The 19,159-nt window shown below is 40.9% G+C and overlaps 1 protein-coding gene across 2 annotated transcripts in view; it reads left to right on the top strand.

Moving 5' to 3' along the window:
• Positions 1-19,159, top strand: part of LOC103479141 (uncharacterized) — a 120,263-nt gene that overhangs the window by 57,237 nt on the left and 43,867 nt on the right. For both annotated transcript variants that reach the window (XR_014085195.1, XM_081601155.1), the window contains exon 2: positions 4,315-8,829. Coding sequence is in view for 1 of the 2 variants with exons in the window: in XM_081601155.1 (XP_081457281.1) it covers positions 8,803-8,829 (27 nt within the window). In the remaining variant the exon portion in view is untranslated. The remainder of the gene's footprint in view (positions 1-4,314; positions 8,830-19,159) is intronic.

The following is a 19,159-nucleotide window of genomic DNA, read 5'->3' as shown; positions in this document are numbered from 1 at the left end:
TGCAAAAAAAAAAAAAATAAATAAACTTAAACCCATTTTGAACATTTGGTCTAAAATAATTCACTCTAAAATATGTTGCTGGTGTCCCATTAATGAGGAGGGGGTGATGGAGCATGACAGGGAGGAAAAAAAAAAAAAAAACAACGCTAAAAAGAAAGATTTGAACATGTCATGGTTGAGCAGCATTGTAAACCCTCTTTTTTTCCTTCACCTCTGACTCTTCCTCTCACACTGAGGCGTTTTTGTCTTGGCATCTCACAAAGTTGCTTTATCCACTCATCATGCCCTCCCTATACCCTCGCTGGACACTCTGCCTATTGACACGCACCCTCAAACGTGAATCCACCTCCACAGAAACACAAACAGGGGTCAGAGCGAACAGCATTCATTCAGGTCCAGCCAGCTGCCCCTTCTTTCACCTGGTGCCTTAAAAACAGAATGGTCTCTTGGTTGAGGAATCTCAAACCAAAACCGTGGCGCGGTACTCACACAACAATCCGCCTCCTTCTCCCCCTCCCAAAAAAAAAATAAAAATGTTTTTGGCGTTTTGTGGCATTTGCTCACGCCGCACATGCTCAAACTGTCAGAGTTTGTGTGGTGGCGTGGAAGAGCTTCTCATTATGGGTGACCATTGTGCAGGTTCTTCTTTCCAGAGGCGCCGGCTTGGAAAGGTTACTCACTGGGATATAGAATAGAGCGGCCATTTATTGTACAGTCCCCAACAACTCGTGACGGCACAGTGCGCTCGTACGTGAACGCGTCCGCTCTCAGAAGGTACAGATGAGGCCAACCATGTCTCACTTCCTGATCACCCACAGATTCAAGGAAATCAGGGCTAATTACATCATCGTTACCTCAGCCTCGGTGTGTATGCTGAGCATGGGCTGCTATGACGCTTTGACTAAAACCACCGCTGCGTTACTTTGTCACTGGATTTACACAAAGAGTAACTAAAGTCTGAAGAGATTATTGTAGCTGGATAAATACCAGTATTTTTTTATATCTATTTTTAGCTTGTTAAAAACAAAAACATGAAGAGATCTCACACAAATTCTATTCAATTGCTCGGTTGTGCAGATGCCAATACTCCCAAACACCAACCCCAATGCTTTCAGACCAGGAGCTGAAGAGGTGCCGTTTTTGCATGTGCTCACCTTCCACTCTCTGCATCCTGTAAGCTACCTACACGAGCCGATCACTACATGTGTCTGCTACGTGCGCACAAGTGAGCTAGAGAGCCACGGGGTCAGCGCGGAGTTCAGTGTGTTAGAGGTCTCTGAGCCTCGGCTCTTTGATTCCTCTCCCTTGCGGCTTGGAGAATTTCCTCTGCAGTTTCCCAGTGCTGGGCCCACGCTGGGCAAGGCGAACTGTGCCAAGAAAATTTATGTTGATGTCAGCAATGAAAACACCACCATCCCTCCACCGCATCGAACAGTATTTTTCAAACAGCGGTTTGTCCGTTCATTCTCCTCCTTCTCCTTTTTTGTTTTGTTCAGCCCGAATATTTCCATTCTTTCTGATGTACGTCTCTGAAAACTTAAATCCATGTTGGCGAGGGGTTTCACACTTCACATGGGTTGTTGTCTCTGCAGGGACTTTGGTAACACAGCTTTCTATTGGTCTCCTCAGGGGCTGGGCCAGTTTGGGGGTGTCTTTAAAGGTGTTATCCACACATATTGGTTTCCCTAAGGCCGTGTCTATGGAAATGTACAACAAAATCACAAAAGGATTACAGATAAAGAATTTCTCTTCACTGTGCATATTAGCTTTATTTAATTATTCATGGAATATTTTCCTATTGTTGCAAGTTAAATGTTTAAATGTATAAATATTGAGTTTTGAAAACTGCGGTCTGTTAGACAATGGATCCAGGGTGTTTACTCAATGTTGTCCTCGCTATATAAAGACTAGCTATGTCGTCTTTATATATGATTTTCCCTTAGATTTTTCTTGAGTGAATCAGCAAGCCCAGAGCTGAGATCTGAAGAGAATATTTTTAATAATTCAAGACCTTACAGTATCTATCATCTTGCAGGAGTAACATCAGATTTTCATAGTAACCACTCACTAAACGCCATCTGCTTTCTTATGGAATTATAAATGAGGGCAGACGGCACTGAATGCGTTTTAAACTCACATGATTCATGCTATAATTAATGTGAAATCCGTGCTTCATGGATCTTCTGTTCTTAATCTCATGGGCAAACAGTTTTTTTTAAGTAAGTACAGTATCGTAGAGGGAGAATCTTTGGAGATTTTCGAGAGGTATACACCCCTTAAAATGTATGCAACACATTTTAAAGGGAGGCGTAAATATGGCTGAGATAATACTAGCACACACAGCAAAATCTGAAGGAATAAGCAAAGAAAACAGAAACAGAATTGTAGACCTCCACCAGTTCTGCTTCATCCTTGGGTAGCATTTCTAGATTTCTAGATGCCTAATGTTGCCACATTCATATGTTCAAACAATTATACACAAATGTAAGTATACAAACTGAACATCTAACCTTTATGTTGTTCAGAAAGGAGACGGGTTGTGTGTCCCAGAGATGGACAGGTTTTGTGGTGTGTCAACTTTAAAGCAAAAAGGCCCTGTGCAGATGCTAACTGAAGCTGGTGAGACAATGTCATTTTTCCACAGTGAAACATAAACGCATTGGCTGAAACAGCCCCGAGACAGTAAGTACTCATTACTCCAAAAGCAACAAAATGAAGTTTTGTTTTCAAAAGAACCTGTGCTGTTGTGGGATGAAACTAAAAGTGCATGTGAAGAAGAAAAATGCTATAAAACAGAATTGATGTCTAAATCGTATGGAGGTGACTTTGTGATCAATCCTTAGCATCCTGTATTACTAGCAAAATTAGCATGGACTAGTAAGCTGAATAGAGTACACTCTGATGTGAGTTCAATATTTTTATTAGAGTGGTGCATATAGAGATGTCGTTCTTAGTTTCGGAGTTTCTCATTTGTTTTTTTTTCTGTTTTGTATCAGTTAGTTTTCTATTGTTCTTTGAGTTTGTTTTATTCAGTCCATATGATTCTCTGTGTCCATGTTCTCCAGTCTTGTCTCTCAAGACCGGAGAACATGGACTCCGGTCCATGCCTCCACTTGTCTATCGTTCCACTCATCACCTCTCCTCAGATCGCATTGTCCTTTTGGTTCATTCAGTTGTTGCTGGTTCGTGTCACAAGTCTGCTGCCCCAGTTTCTGATCTCTACCCAGCTGATTTCTGGGTGCATTTCAAATTCGCAACTAATGTCATCAAGAGCACTGCTTGCTCTTTTTTGAGTGTTGCCTTTGTGTTCCTAAAGACCGGGATGTGCATGTTCTGTGCCACGAGACACTATCTGGCAGGTGCTCCTACCCACGCAGAGACAAATTTGTTGACATGACACACTCCTGAATGCGTTACAAACACCTTCACTCTCTGGTGAATTGTGTGTCACTCTTACAAGAAGAAAGATAAATCTTTTATCTTTGCTGAACTGTCAGCTGTAGCACGATGCAGGGAGTTAAAAGCTGCAGCGCCGCTCTCCCGACCGAAAAGTCGTGCATGTGTGTTTTCCCACTTAATGTACTTACCTCACTGATTTCTGCATGTGATTGAGTTTAAAGATAGATAAAATGGTCTTGAGCTTTTTGAGATTGATCTTCTTGTGAATATCTTGTTCCACATTACAGGAACAGGAGCAAGGTAAGACTGAAAAAGGAAATCAGTGTAGAGTAATTTGTTCCTACAGCACCTCGTTTGCGCTTTATCACTTGCGCTTATTTGGATTTGGGCCGATGCCTTCAGGCCACCCCAGTCCCTTGATTCCCAAACCCCGTCCCACCGCCCCTCAAACCGGTCCCTCCCCCCCACCCTCTGTGTGCTGGGAGGCAGGTGAAAGGACTTTTTAGCTAATATTCGAGGCAAAATCACTAGATTGTTGCCCCAAGGCCTTTTGTTGTATCTGCATTGTTATCACTAGTGGAATGTAGAATTAGGTGGCATGCATTTCTCACACGCGCACAAACACTGACACAAATTGGCTCCAACCTTGCTCTACCAGTGACTGAATTTAAGTCTTTCTCTGATGTATTTTGCATTACTTCATGCCTTGAATTCAAAGCTCCATCTTTGCATGTTTCCTATACATAATTCATGTTATCTGCAATCCTAAATCTGTAATCTGCACTATTTTTTTTCCTTTTAATTTTTACAGTAGAGTATACTTTCTCCTGATTTTTTTTTTTTTTTTTTTCCCCAACATTTTTATTTTTTTTATTTTTTTACCATCAGTGAAAGCGTTAATATGTGTTTTTGCAGGGCAGCTACCTGGGCTGTCGCAGACGTGACCACGTATGAAGACGCATTTTAAGGAAAGTCTCCGTGACGGTGAAGACGGCAAACGGACATTCCGGTCACGTTTTCCTCACACCTCCTGCATGGCACCTATCCATCATCTCATTGGTTGGCATGCCTCGCTCCTGCCATCATCACCATGGCAATGCAAGTGTCCTCCCAGTAGCCATCACCATGGCAATGGGAGTGTCCCCCCAGCAACTAACCACATGGGCCCAAATGTAAGCCTCTTAACCAGGATCACCATGGTAATGCATTTTAGCTGAAACACCAGGCTGTGGTGCGTCTCTGGGGAAAAAGTAACAACCATATGGGTAATATTTTGTGCCACAAGTCATACATGTTTTTTGTTTCTTCTACTTCCTTCTTTCAGCTTTCTTTTTTTTTTTTTTTTACTTTTCCCATCTCACAGCATCACTGTCACAAGTTGGTGCAAGGGTGTCCTAAGTGAGGCTTGGCAGGAGGCTCAAGTGGCACTGACGGAGCCCGAGTCCATCACATCCCGCTCTTAAATACCCAGGGGCCCTTATGGGGAACCACACCAACCTTGTCTGCTCAGGACATCATCTAGTGTCAGTGTCGTGACACACAATAGTGAAAGCTGACAAACCCACGGGGGGGGGAGGACAAATTTAGGAGGGGTCCCACCGGAGAGAGAGAAGCATGCCATTGCGCTTGCAAGGACATGTGCGTGACACCCTCATAAAAACTCTGTCTTTTACCCGCACATTTGAATAGTGGACGCATACGTGCAAAATGTTCTGCGATGCTCCTGCGAAGACACACACACACACACACACACACACGCACACACACACACACACACACACACACACACACACACACACACACACAGGTAATCGTGCATATTCATGAGCTTGCATGCAGGGCATCCCGTTTCGCAAGGCTGACTTTTATTGTTTTTAGTGTGTGCATGCCTATCCGTGCACATTTATGTGAAGCGCGTACGAGCACTCATGAGTGTGCGAAAGTGTGCCTCTGCGTGTGTGTGTGTGTGTGTGTGTGTGTGTGTGTGCGTTTAGCTAAAGAGCCTGGTGAGCACCAAGAAGCATAGCTTTAAGGTATGATATGTTAATAAAATGTGTCAAGATGTCTGGAACCCCTTTCTCTCTTTATAAACAAACTTACAGCTTGAGCGCTGCTAATTAGCAAGCCCATCTGTTCAGTTTAGCAAAGTTGTTGAGATTTACCAGGGAAACTGTAAAAAGACGAGCTCACTTCATCACGGCAGATGACAAGTGTTAAAAATCCCAAATTCAGTTCCCCCTGCCTGCAGCGTCTTGTTGGATGTTTCATTCAGTTGCCCCTCTATTAATTATTATTTTTATTTATCCGTTAGCCTAGTGAATGAAAAACGCGCATCCTTTCCTCCTCTTTCTTCTAATTTCACAGTGACCACGCAGGCTCAAACCGTCAAGGCTGCAGCGTTGGATGAGATGCAGCATGTGAATACGTGGGGAACCACTCCCCGAACAGCATCATCCAAAGCTGCGGCAATTTGCTGGAGAACATTAACCGCTGTGGCAGAGGGCCCAGGTTGTGTATGCAAAGCACTCTGCAGCTAGGGCTGATGTGTGTGTGTGTGTTTGTGGCTGAGAGACTTTACGTTCATGTGTTTGAGTCACGGTAAAGGGGGGTGAGGGGGTGGGGGGGTGCACAAGAGGTCCATCTGGTCTCTTCTGCTCCTCTGCACTGATATGAGATTACGTTAATCTGGGTACTTGTCAGGACAGGTTAGTGAAAGCAGACGACTGGGTGGGACTCATGCTAAACAGGTTCGGTAGAAAGCGTCTGTTTTGTTTTTTTCCCCTCTCAGACTCTGCAGTGAGTTTGGGCAGGAAGTTGATAGAAATTTCTGGAATGTTTTTAAACTTAAAAAAAATAAATTAATAAAAAAAATAAAGCCATGTATAATTTTTTTTAAATTTTTATACATTTTCACTGGGTTTCATTGCTCTTTCAATGTAGCAGTTTAGCAGTATGTTCTTTCGTGCGTATGTCAGTGTGTGACTATACGACGTGTTTACTCTTCCACCCAATCTCCCAAAAACATTTTATTTCAATAAATAGCCCTCCTAAATCCCAAATGGCATCCCATCCTGTGCTCTTCTGATGTCGTCCTCTGTCTGAGAGCACTTTAAGGTCGTAATGTTTTTGTAACTTGTTATGCTAATTAGAATGGCCCTCTTGGACTGTGTAACACAAGGAAGGATTTATTGCTTGTTTGCTCGGAGGGGGAAGAAAAAGGGGGAAAAAAGAAGTTAAAGTAATTAATCCCGTTAACCAAGGATAATTGGGCAAAAAATAGCTGAGCCACTGGTGCTGGCAGGGAGGAGTTGTAGTTAACCCTGTTTCCTGTGTTTTATTTCAATCCTAATGTTTCCTCTTGTTCAAACTTCCTCCTCAGGATTCCTGCTAATCCTTTTGTCTGTGCTTGATTGGTTGATGGAGGCAGCATTTTGGGTGGGAAAAGGAGGAGGGGTCGCCATTGATCAGAGAAGATTTCTGCCTTTTTTGTTTTTTGTCCATCAAAAAAATTATTGAAAGAAAAAAACTTTTTTTTTTATGCTTCATCTCAGACGTTACGTTTTGACATGTTGAAGAAAATGCGTCTAATTTCGTCTAATTCATCTTCTCAGTTCAGTTTGTTATTGAAATTTTATGCTGTGGACCAACGCAAAGTAATGGATAATTTTGAAGTAGGAAGAAAGTGAAAGGTGAATTTGAAAACGTTTTACAAATAAAAATCTTAATAGTGTGGCGTGCAACTTTTTTTAGCATGACTTGACATCTGTGCATCTTTTGTTGTTTTTACTGGCATTGCAAATGCAGAGGGTGAAACCAATTTTCTCAAGTTTGGATGTAGAGAATCTGTGAGCATCAGTTTTTACGTCTTGCCACAGATTCTCAATTGGATTTCGACCCGGACTTGGACTGGGCCATTCTAGTGCATTTTTAATATGCTGTGATCTGAATTATGAATTATGAATGTTGTATGTTCAAGAGTTACTCAGATGGAAGGAAAACCACTTCCCTAATCTCAGAATTACTTCCAGGATTGCCCTGGATTTAGCTACATCTATATTCCCATCGATTGTGACCAGTTTTCCTTTTCCTGCGTCCCCACAGCACGATTCTGTCACCACCATGTGTCACTACTGTTTCTGAACACAAATGCATGGCACACTTTTCATAAAAAAGTTTAGATACATATTTAAAAAAATCATATATCCTTTTCCTACCATTTTATAATTGTGTACCACTCTGCGTTGGCCTTACATCTGACATGCTAAAGAAATTTTTTTATGTAAAACAGAATCTATGTTTTTTGTTCCCCGATATAAAACGTAGAATTTTTACGAAGCATGTGTTTTTTTTTTTTTTTTTTTTTCTTTCTTTTTTTTTTTTAAAGCTTTATAGTAATCAGCATTCCTTGGACAAATAAATCCACCCAATAAATACCCTCATAATAAAGCTCTCTGTCCTTCAGCTAACTGTTTTGCATTACCATATTTTTATGGGCGCAAACATCATCCAGTTTTAACAGTGAAGTTCCCATGCACATAGCCTTTTTTATAATCAGATGCAATAACAGGCAGCGCTAACTGGTTCCATACCCACAGTCCTCTCCCTCAGGAGAAACACTCATCTGTTTTTGTCAGTACCATGCCGGGACTGTAACCGGAATAGGCAGATCCCAATTTCATCCCCTTTCAAGGAATTTACAAGCTTAAACAAGACCTCCTTGAAGAGGTATTTGTGTAAGTCCTCCTTTTTTTTTTTAAAGGAACAAATGCAAAGAGATAACCGTTTCTGATTTTTTTTTTCTTATGAGGTTACTGCATCAAAGGTCTGCCAAATTATTCAACTAACATAAGAAGATACAAATCTGCTTTCAAACATCTTTGATATATCAATTCAATTGCTTTTTCTCCAAATCCCATTTTATGTGGATTCTGTTTCTTTATCAGATGAACAAAAAAAAATAGCTTTCACTCTTTTTGTATTTGATTTAAGCATCAGTAGTTCTCTACTTTCCCTTATTTTTCATCCTTATCTGCACAACCTGAAATGCCGTCTGAACATGCCCTGCTGACATGAAAAGCACTTTTTCTTTATTTCCCCCCCTCCTCTGCATTCATTTGAGAATTTTGCATTTCCGGGGCTCTTGTTTCTAATTGCTGTTTTGATTGTTTTCAAGTCCGGCGATTAGCCACATTAGGTCACATTAAGGACAAGCATGCCGAGACGAAGCCAGATAATTAACAGAGGATATGGGAAGCTCCGTCCAGCTACTCTTGACTTCATTAATGCTTAAATCCAACATTACAAAGCGAGCAGGAAAGCTGTTTTTTTATTTTAATTTTTTGTGAATTTGATCTTGCAGTTCTGCCCACCTGTCATCAGGTTCTGCTGTTCAGCACCTACAGCATGGCTACTGTCATTGTCATCTATAAGGTAAGAGGCAAGGGCATAGCAGAGGAGAGGCTACAAAGAGAACACTTGACATGCCCTCATGCAAACTAACCTCCTCCTTTAATTACCCCTTAAAAAAAACAATTATCTTCTTGATTTGTTTGCTCTCACATCTCCTTTTGTGCATCTCTCCCTCCTTTTGTTTACTTATTTATCTGTTTTCGGGGAAGGGGTGGGGCAGGGGGGGCTCCCCCCAACCAACGCCACCCCCTTTTCCCTGCCTGCACCATATGGTTGCAGATCAAATAATGTCAAACATTTTGCCCTTGCAAGTTTTTGCAATTTGCAGTTTCCAAATGTGAGACCTGTTGAAAGCAGGAGTGATAATGGACATGCACTACCCCCCGGCGCTTTTCGTCCCACCATATCTCCCTTCAATTAATGCTACAGCGGGAGTTTCATGTAATAACACTTGCACTTCTGAGCTGTCCACATGAGAGAGGAGGAAAAAAGGAGAGGGAGACGGAGGAGGAACCGGGGAGGGAACGGGTGGCGAGAGGAGTCGGTACGGGGGGAGAGAAACAATTAAAACCGGGCCGGGATGGAAGCGACCGGCCTGTGTTTAGTGGCCATGTGAAGGGTGCATGTCGGATAAAGGGAGCAGACAGGGAAGGAGTGAGATGGAGGGCATGCTAAGCTTGTCCATCATTGTTGCTGAGAGCAATCAAATTGGTGCCAGCAGGATGGAGAGCGCGCCGACAGCTGTAATTACGCATCACCATAGCGATCACTTTTGGCCTGCCGAGGATGGCGGGTGGAGGCTCTTTGGCTCGTCAGCCTTTAATCAAATTGGGCTGCCGGTCGTCAGGTAGACATGGCTGGACTGGACACTCTGTGTTGATCCTTTGTTGGTTCCCCACGTGGTTCTAATGAGGCATTTTTTGCTCAAAACCGAAGACCATAATATAATATGAGAATAAACCAAATTGTTTACCTTGCCAATAAATGTCAGGGCAGGAGTTGTCAAAGTACTGATCCACATAGCTGGAATTTTTAATTTTTTTTTTACATTTTGGATGGCCATTTATTTGGTGTGTTACAGCTCCTGGGATGTAAGCTGTAATATAACCCTCCTTTGATTTTCTGTGCAACAACAAACACGATCACTTTCACATTTTTACATCAACGCCCACCAGCTTTCTTGGATCCTTGAAGTATCTCAACAGAATAATGCTGCCACCCCTGTGCTTTAATATGTGGACGGGGATTTTAGGGTGTTGTACGCTGTTGTTTTTCTGTCACATCTGAAGTTTGACATGCAGGTCAAGGTATTTCCATTAAACTCACTACATCACATCTGACCAGAAGACCTTCTTCCACATGCTTGCTGTCTTCCCTGCATGGTTTGTTACCAACCTTAATCAAGACTTGATACATATTCCTTTCTGCAAAATGATTCATCTTGCCTCTCATCCATTAAGGCTACATTTCTTTAGCGCATGACTAAAATGACCTGTCAGCAGTTTCTCCCTTTTGGACCGTGAAGCCCTCATCAGTTTAAGTGGGCGGCCATTTCTTGGTATGTCTGCCATATGAAATGTAGTTTGAATCCATCCATCCATCCATCCATCCATCCATCCATCCATCCATCCATCCATCCATCCATCCATCCATCCATCCATCCATCCATCCATCCATCCATCCATCCATCCATCCATCCATCCATCCATCCATCCATTACTTCTAACACTTCGCAAAGTACTGTATTTTCAATATGTATTGATTCCCATTCACTTCAAAATTAGGCCATAATTTATTTTGCTCTATCACTTAAATTCCAGTGGAAAAAAAATTCACGTTTGAAGTTTTAATACTGAGTAAATGCTAAGAGTTATAAACAATTTTTAAAACCACTGTACTCTGTCACTTATTGGCAGGATTACATGCAAAAAAAAAAAAAAAGTTCAACTCCAAACCACTCACCGCATACATCAGGACATCTCTTTGCTGAGAGATGTCCTAATTCTGTAACTCGGAAAATAATTTTGTCTGAAAACATGAAAATCAAAAAATAAATTAAAAAAAATCACAGTTTCCTAAATAAACAACATTCTATTTTAACGTGATGTTGAGTTTGCAGTCGGTGTTGGTTCAGTGCTTGAGGTGGGAGAGAATGCCAGGTACAGTCTGATAATGTCACTGTGCTAATTAGTGCAGAGAAGCTTAAACCAGCATCCCACAGGGAGACAGCCCCTGGTGTGGAGAGATGGCACGCAGCTGGATCATACTTAATTAAGTAATTGAATATCATTTCGCCGGTTAGCTGAAAATTAGCTGAAAATTAAAGGATGGACAAACACATCACAAAATGGACCACAGCACATTAAAATATTTCAAACGCTAATTGTATGATGACAGAGGTTGATTTAATTATAATCCTGACTAATTAATGTTTTTTTTTACTACCTGATGCTCATTTTGCATCCGAGCCGATTTTCTAGATTTTCAAACGAATCACAGTTTGATTCTTTCTTTTCGTTGTGACATCACACACACCCCAATTGCCCTCCTGGTTTGGCACGCAAACATTCTGCGTGTGTTTAAGTATAAAACAATGCTGTAATTGTTCGGTACACATGCATACCAAACCTTCTAAGTGACTCCAAATAGTCTGTGCTTTTATAAAGACCAGGATTTAACATCTAATAAAAACAGATTTATTTCGGTAGGAGCTTGGCTTGTTTCTCCAACATGTTTTCTGTAGCTTTCTGGGCCCAGTAACATCCCATTGTGCTATTTTTTTTATTTATTTATTTATTTTTATTTCAGCTGAGACAAAACCTCTGCATATTTCATGCATGTGTTCACTAAATGTATTATTTAGTCCCCAACATGGTGGCAAGATCAGATAGAATCTAACAATAGATTCTCTGTTCCCTCATAAGCACCATACATGTAAAGAAGAGAGAAGTTTCTACTTCAACATGTGACGTGATGAAAATTTTAATTTAGTCTGAAAAGCCTTTTTCTCAGTGCTTAGTTGTAATATGTCCTTGAAATGCTGAGTCTAAGTCTGAAGACGGTAGTTTTCTAATAGTTATCCTCGCTTTGCACTGTACAACTTCACGTCAACTATGGTCAGCTTTCCTGATACTGAAAAAAGATCTACTGAAAGCAAGATGCTGTTACCAACACATTTTAACAACGAGGTGGATTTTTTAGAATGGTGAAGCCTGTTGCTACAGACCAAAACATTTTAATGTAGTCTCATCATGACTAAGACTAGATGCCAACTAATTTCTCCCACATGAGCTATAGATCTCTGCAGCTCCCCCTTAATCACTTTGGTGATTAGTGGTCGCTTCTGTGATTTGTTTTCTGCTTGCAGTTTAGACTGACAGTCTTTTTTTTTTTGGTAGGTTTGCAGGTGCACCATATTCTTTTAATTTTTACATGGTGGATTGAAATGTGCCTCGTGAGATATTCAAAGTTCGGTACAAATTTGTAAATATCCTCTTTTAAACTTTTCCACGTTTATGACCCGTCGGATTTTTTGATCTTTATAACTTTTATTTATGGTCCATAACGCACATCTGAGGTCATCACCAATTATATTGGGAATAAATCGCACACTGATGGACTCGATTTACCCTAGAGTGCTGAGTTGTGAAGTCATTTGGTTGAACTGTATGGACACTTTTTGCAGAATTTTATTAGATAACAATGAACTTGAAAACAATTCAGAATTTTTCTGCCCTTTTATGTTTTGCTCTATCACATAAAACAATTCTTTGAAGTTCGTAGCTGTAACCAAAATATGTTAAAAGGCTTTTGCGAGACAATGTTTACAATACCGCGCCTCATAGACTTCTGTTAAGTGTAATAAAACGTTGCTGAAACCTGCTTAAATTCAATTTGTAAAAAAAAAAAAAAAGTAATTTCTAAAAAAATCTTTATTAAGAAGTGCTTAATTTAATATTTAGTGGTTCATGACAAGGCTTAATGTGCTCAAACTATTCCCTGAGCAACTATGTTTAATTTGTGTGTTTGTGTGTACTAGTAGTATATCTATTTAAGACCTTCTCTGAAATATTCTGTATGTGTATGTGTGTTCTTGAAATTATTTATTTCATTATTCTCGTGTGAGATAGCCAGAGTGAGAGTCTTGCTGTGAGAAGGGAGCAATGTGGCTAAAGAAGGTACAAAAATATCTGAAGTTAATAGAAAAGGAGGTCAGACTCTTCCTGGGTGATTTCAGGAACCCAAATGAAGTTTGATTGATTTGACAGCTTTTATCTAATATTTAACATGCCAATCCAGTCTTGGCGTGTCCTTTCAGAAGATTCTCCTGTATTTTTTCAATTATTTTTTGATCATTATAACCCTTCAGTCGAGGAGATAAGAATGGGCATGAAGTTGCATAAAGTTCTTTTCTCATATAAAGCCACCTCATGTTTGTTTGCGACATGTCTGCATTAGAACATGTTAGATCGACCATTATTCCTGTCATATGTATATCAACAGTGTGCACATACTGCCAACACTTTAAATATTCAGTCTTTTAATAAAAACAATGCATTTTTTTAACAGATTTTGAAACTTGAGATAGTTCAAGATGAAAGCATCCATAATGCAAAGACATTTTCTATAAAATGCTTCAACAAGAAGCCAGTCCTCTAGAACGTTTTCAATATTTGGTCTCATTTTATTAAAATATACTTTGGTATGATTTTAAACAGTAGACCAATGCAACATAGCTTATAATCGTGAACTGGAAAAAAAATGCTACTCTTGCCCTGCATTTTTCTACACTCACCTTCACTTAATACCTGAGCAGTTTCATAAAGAACATTTTCAGTTTCGAGGTGGGCAAAGCCGTTAGACACGCGCCAATAAACTTGTGAAATGTAAAAAAAAAACAAACTACAAACAGTTTGGTAAGGCAGTGTAAAAATCCAGCAGTGTGAAACAAGTAACAGAAAGTTTACTGTAATTTGGAGGAAACCATTGCAGTGTACTGTACATCGCTGTGTACACTGTAATCAGTACATTAAAACTTCCTGTGGCATCGAAAGCCACAGGAAGAAGACTCTCTCTTTGCTCTATTCTGTTTGCTTTGCCGCTGCTATCCCAGTTGCTCACCATGCAGTAATAAACAAATAAAGTGGGAGAAATTAATCCCTCTGGAGCCATTGTGGGCATTTCACATAAGCCTGTCCTGTGCTTCCCCAGCTGCTTGTCTCTATACGCCTGAGTATGTGCACACAAACGTGAGCACAAGGCGCAGGAAAGCAAAGGATGTGTGGCGTCTCCTCTCTTCACATGAATGATCAGGAGTTCCTGAAACATTGAAAACTGAGTCATTTGCACAACTCGGATGGTTGAATAACCTAAATGACAGATTAAAAACAAAAAAAACAAACAAAAAAAAACCAAATATATATATATATATATATCTTTATTTTTTTTGATTGAAAATGTTACTTATTTTGTCTACATGGGTTTATGTTAAAATGCAATTAATTGCAATTCATTACATACCCCGTAATTAACTCAATTAAAAATGAACTAATATAAAGTGCTAACCCTGATTTTGGCATTCTCCACCTTCCACAATGGCTCAAGAAATTCATTGTTTTTTTTTTTTTACATAAGTCCGCTAAGAAACAAACGTGACAAAAGCTGCTGAAATCATACCTCCACAGAGGATTTGGCTCAATGGCGACGTTAATCAGTAAAAAAAAAAAAAAAGACCACAGAGAAAATGGTTCTCCTCAGATCTTAACACACCCACATATGTGAGTTTGGTGTGTGTGGGTCAGCTCAGCAAAGAGGCTTATTGCTTGTTGTTTCCTAATTAGGAATATAAAAGGGGATTAGGCTTCAAAAGGTACAGTATGTGTCGTTTTATTCTTCCCCCCGCAGTCAAAGTGTGGGTTATCTCTTGCTAATGGCGGCTGTGGCGCATTAACTTTCTTCTAGCTGAATAGAGTCTAGTGTTTTGCAAGGCATGGATATATACATACACAATTTTGGTGTAAAGTTATTTGTTAGGAATGCATATTTTATTTCAGGATGGATTGGAGAGGGTAAAAAAAATTCCTCAGTTTGAATATTTTAGAAACACCGACATATAAATGTCGGTACCGGACTGTGTTTAGGGAGCTACAGTATTAGTAGCTGAGGCATTTTAGTGTTACTGATCGGCGTTTGTTTGTTTACCTGGAGCGCTAATGCGGCATGACACTGAGGCCTGTCGGTCTGAGCCAACAAGGTCTGGCTCAGACCGACATGGTAATCTTGCCACCATGCATAAACAGTAAGGTGAGGGAGTTAAGGGTGGCATCTTGTGGTTAGCAGGTCTCCATAGCAACCATTTTACATACATGCTGTTTTATCTACATGCCTGGTGCTTGTTTAGGAGGCATTCTGAGGTAAAAAGCCTTTTCTGTCCTATTATTACAAGAGTAAACATCTAGTAAACTCTGTCAGAAGCTGAAGTACTTTGGTTCAAATGTGCCTGAAGCCTCTTCCACAAAACACATGTTAAAGCTTGGATTTACACTGATTTTGAACATGTTTTCCAAAAAAGACTGATAAGAGCATAGGTGGAAGAAGGTGACCCACCGATGTCCCACCTCTGAGTCGCCAAATGAGAGCCACCTGACTTGTGAAAGGGGTGGCCAGCCTCCTGACCTGACAGAGTAATGTAGCAATGATGGTAGTTAAGACCAGACAGCTGGAGATTCAGGATAAATGCAATGTGGGACATTTCTTGCCAATATTGTATTTTGGTAAGGATTCAGAGAAATGCCCTGCGAAAGAGCAAATCAACAGTTTTCTTAATAGGAATTTTAAAAGCAATTTAAAAAATTAACAGAATATGTCTGACACTAAGTTAGTACAAGTTTTAAGGCTGAATTCTTGGCACCAAATACTGGTATGAAATAGTGGACGAAGATGTGAAAACCACCTCTTGTCCGCTAATAACTATAGTGGATCTGCGATGCTGTGGGACTGTTTCTCCTCTGAAACCTTTGAGAACCTTGTTGAAGTGCAATGCATCATGGACTGTTGGCAAGGCTATACTGTGAAAAATGTAGTATCTGGTTTTGAATCTGTGGACTGTGAACACCAGTTAGGGCTTTTCCTGCCCTCCTCATTGTCTCCATCAGTCTAAGACCTCAGTTTTCCACCCTCTTTTTTTTTCGTATTCTTTCCATTTTGCCTAAAGTAGCACAAAACATACCACTGGACATCCCCACCCCACCATCCCCCACAACCTCACAAGCTTCCCCCTCTCGCCCCCCTCCACCCCCAAGACCCTCTCTTTCTGTTTCACTGAAATAAGCAGTATTTTCTGGCCCTGTTTGATCCTTTGACTATGCAGGGGCTTCATGTCTGGCCAGTGTTTTTGGATCAGCAGGTAGTCGCAGGCAAGCTGTTAAAGGGGTCATCATTCTTCTTCTCTCCCTGCTCCTCTCAGCTCCTCGCACACAGATGGGGGACCTGCTGAACTCTGCCAAAGGTCAGAGCTAAATTACATATTTTCGGGATTCCTGCTCCAGTCGAGGCTTTAAAAAAAAAAAAAAAGGACACAGAATAATGAAATGCTGCCAGGACACAATTATCTGACATTTTCATTAATCACTCCAAGCGGGTTGTGTCGTTTCATTAAGCTCAGCTGAATGAAAAAGAAAAAAGGCACTCGAGACGTTTCTGGGAAATTTTTGAAATGCTAAACTTTAATTTCATGCTCACAAGACAGAATTGCGGTTTGTTTCTTTTGTCCAAATCGGGCCTTTTTCTCTGCATCCTGTGTGGGTTGAAAGAATGCGTGATGACTGAAGAGGAGACACGTTGGCTGCTGTCCAGCTTATTGTACGCCAGTCTGAAAGCTGGCTGCCACGGCGGCTTTAACTCGCTGCACGGCAGACAGATGACAACTGCCGGCACGCCACTCAAGACCTCAGACGCATCCCTTCACCATGTCTGATGAATTAGGAATACAATTATTGTTCTCAGTTTCCTTTGTTGCAAAGTGAAAGATTTGCCTTCTTCCCTGAATACAAAATTGTCCTCTTTCTTTCTTTTTTTTTTTTTACTTAGTAGCGTCTTGGAGTCATACATGAGCATATGTGCATGCACGTGTGGATGAGTGTGAGGCACATACGTTAAGTTAGGAAGAGGCAATGGTTTGTGGTGTGGTTGGATAACTCAGTTGCCATCAGACTGCAGCATCTGCCATCAGATGTCTTCTCACCGGGGATCCCGAATGGCGCTAGAGACTCGAGAATATCTGCTTTCACACTGCTGAACATGACATTTGATCGTGCATGTACACGCAAGAAGAAAGACGGTGGAACATGTGTGCGAGTATGTTTACAGCGTATAGAGATGTACGTACGCACACAGCACAGCTACACACTCCACAGAGGCGGCTGCAGTGTGAGAGCCAGAATGCGGAGCCCGAGAGGGGGCTGTTGCGTCTCGGTTGTTTGTGTTGTGTGCGCCGCCGCCGCCGTGGTGCGTGTACGATGAGCACCACATTAGGCCTCGCTCTCACCCTCGCATTATTTGCTTTGACTGCTGTGGACAGCGGGTTGCTGTCCAGGAGACCAGAACGGCCGAGCAAAGAGAGGAAGTGCGAGTGGAATAAAGGAGGCAGAGATCGAAGGAGACAGAAAGTGGATCATTGGTTCCATTTTTTTCCCCCCTTCCCCTCCTTGTATTTATTCACACACCACTTTCTCTCTCCTTTCTGGTTCCCCTTTGATCCCTCTCTTCTCAAAACCTCTGCCCCCATGGGTCGCCAGCTGACAGACAGCGAGAGCAGGGTGCCGCCTCTCTTCTTATTCAGTCTGCTCTCACTTTTTTTTTTTTCTCTCTGCCAATTGGGATAAGCACAGTTTTTGCAGCCGGGGGAGTCATTTGGGAACCCCAGGTAAGTGAACAGAAGCCACACAGGTGTTAATCTCACCTTGGCACCCCTTAGACAACCAGCACCCCCCCCGCCCCCTCACCTCCCTCTAGATCTCTTTTTCCATCCTTCCTGCTCTAAGTCCCTGAAATCTCATTGAAGATGGCCAAGCAGGAGCTGAGGTCTCTTGATTAAGTTTTTTTTATTTTTTTTTAATGGTTGGAAGGGGGGCGTTGGTGGATGTGGTGCACCTTATTCTGGGCATGCAGGCGGGCAGGTGAGCTTCTCATCTCATGTTGCTCCTCACCTTCCCGTCTTGTCCAGCAATCCAGTTATCTGTGTCTATTACAGAGGAGTGGCTGACAGCCTGGATAAATCCTCACACTTCCAGACATGTTCCCAGGCCCTATCAGCTGGGGACAGGACCTTGAGCTCTGATGAGAAAACCGGTCCAGGGAAATTGAATTAGCCATTGTAGCAGGAGCCTTCATTGATTGCTATTAGAGTTGACCTGGAGCTATAGGTGAAGGAGAGATGAGGAAGGTGTTAAGCCTGTCTGAGAGAACCACCCTGGTCAGCCTGAAAACGGAGACCTTAAATCACGATAGATTTTTTTAAATTAATTTTTTAATGTCCAATTTCTAAAAAGGAGGAAAAACATATATATATATATATATATATATATATATATATATATATATATATATATATAAATAAAATAATTCTGGTATAAACATGGAAAATGCAAAAGTAAAATGATGTTCATCATTTGATCATATTTTCCAAATGCAACAATAAAGCGCCAAAAGAAGAACAGGAAGACTAAAAATTTAGGGAGAATTTTTTTTTTTGATGTGCACTTTTTTTTTTTTACTCATCATAAGTCAAGTTTCAAATCACTGTGAACTGAAATGCAAATAAGTTAATTAAATTTTTAACACCTACAACACTGCATTGCAGTAAGGTACAAATAAAGAATTATCTGTAATTTTGCTAAATGGAGAACAGTTGTAAGATGCAATAAATTGCTTTGGAAGCTTATAAAGCATGATATAAAATAGGTTAAAGATCATAATGTGAATTTATCCTCAAACAACTGCTGGACGGAGAATAACATAAAATTTCTAAAAGAATCAAGTAATTTTTCATTAAAACGGCTCTACTTTATAACTTTGGGAAACATTGTTCTTAGTATAAATTTGAAACTGTTGTTTGAAACGGTTAATCTGCTAAACACTCACCATGTAGCACAATAAAATACCCAAAATGAGCAAGACTGTGATGTCAGACTTGGAAACTACCAGGACGTTCTTTTATTCTGAAGAACGTCATTGTTGTGACACAGCCAGCTTAACAGCGAGAGTATATCAGAGTTAAGTTAAAAAAAATCTTTTGTTCTGAACAATCTAAGAATGTCGCTGGCTAATTTCCATCCCCTAGAAGGAGTCACAG

This window comes from Poecilia reticulata, chromosome 2 (assembly GCF_904066995.2).
Source record: "Poecilia reticulata chromosome 2, P_reticulata-male-v2, whole genome shotgun sequence".
NCBI classification, from domain to species: Eukaryota; Metazoa; Chordata; class Actinopteri; order Cyprinodontiformes; family Poeciliidae; genus Poecilia; species Poecilia reticulata.
The sequence above is the reverse complement of the archived record's forward strand: the minus strand, read 5'-3'. Positions and strand labels throughout refer to the sequence as shown.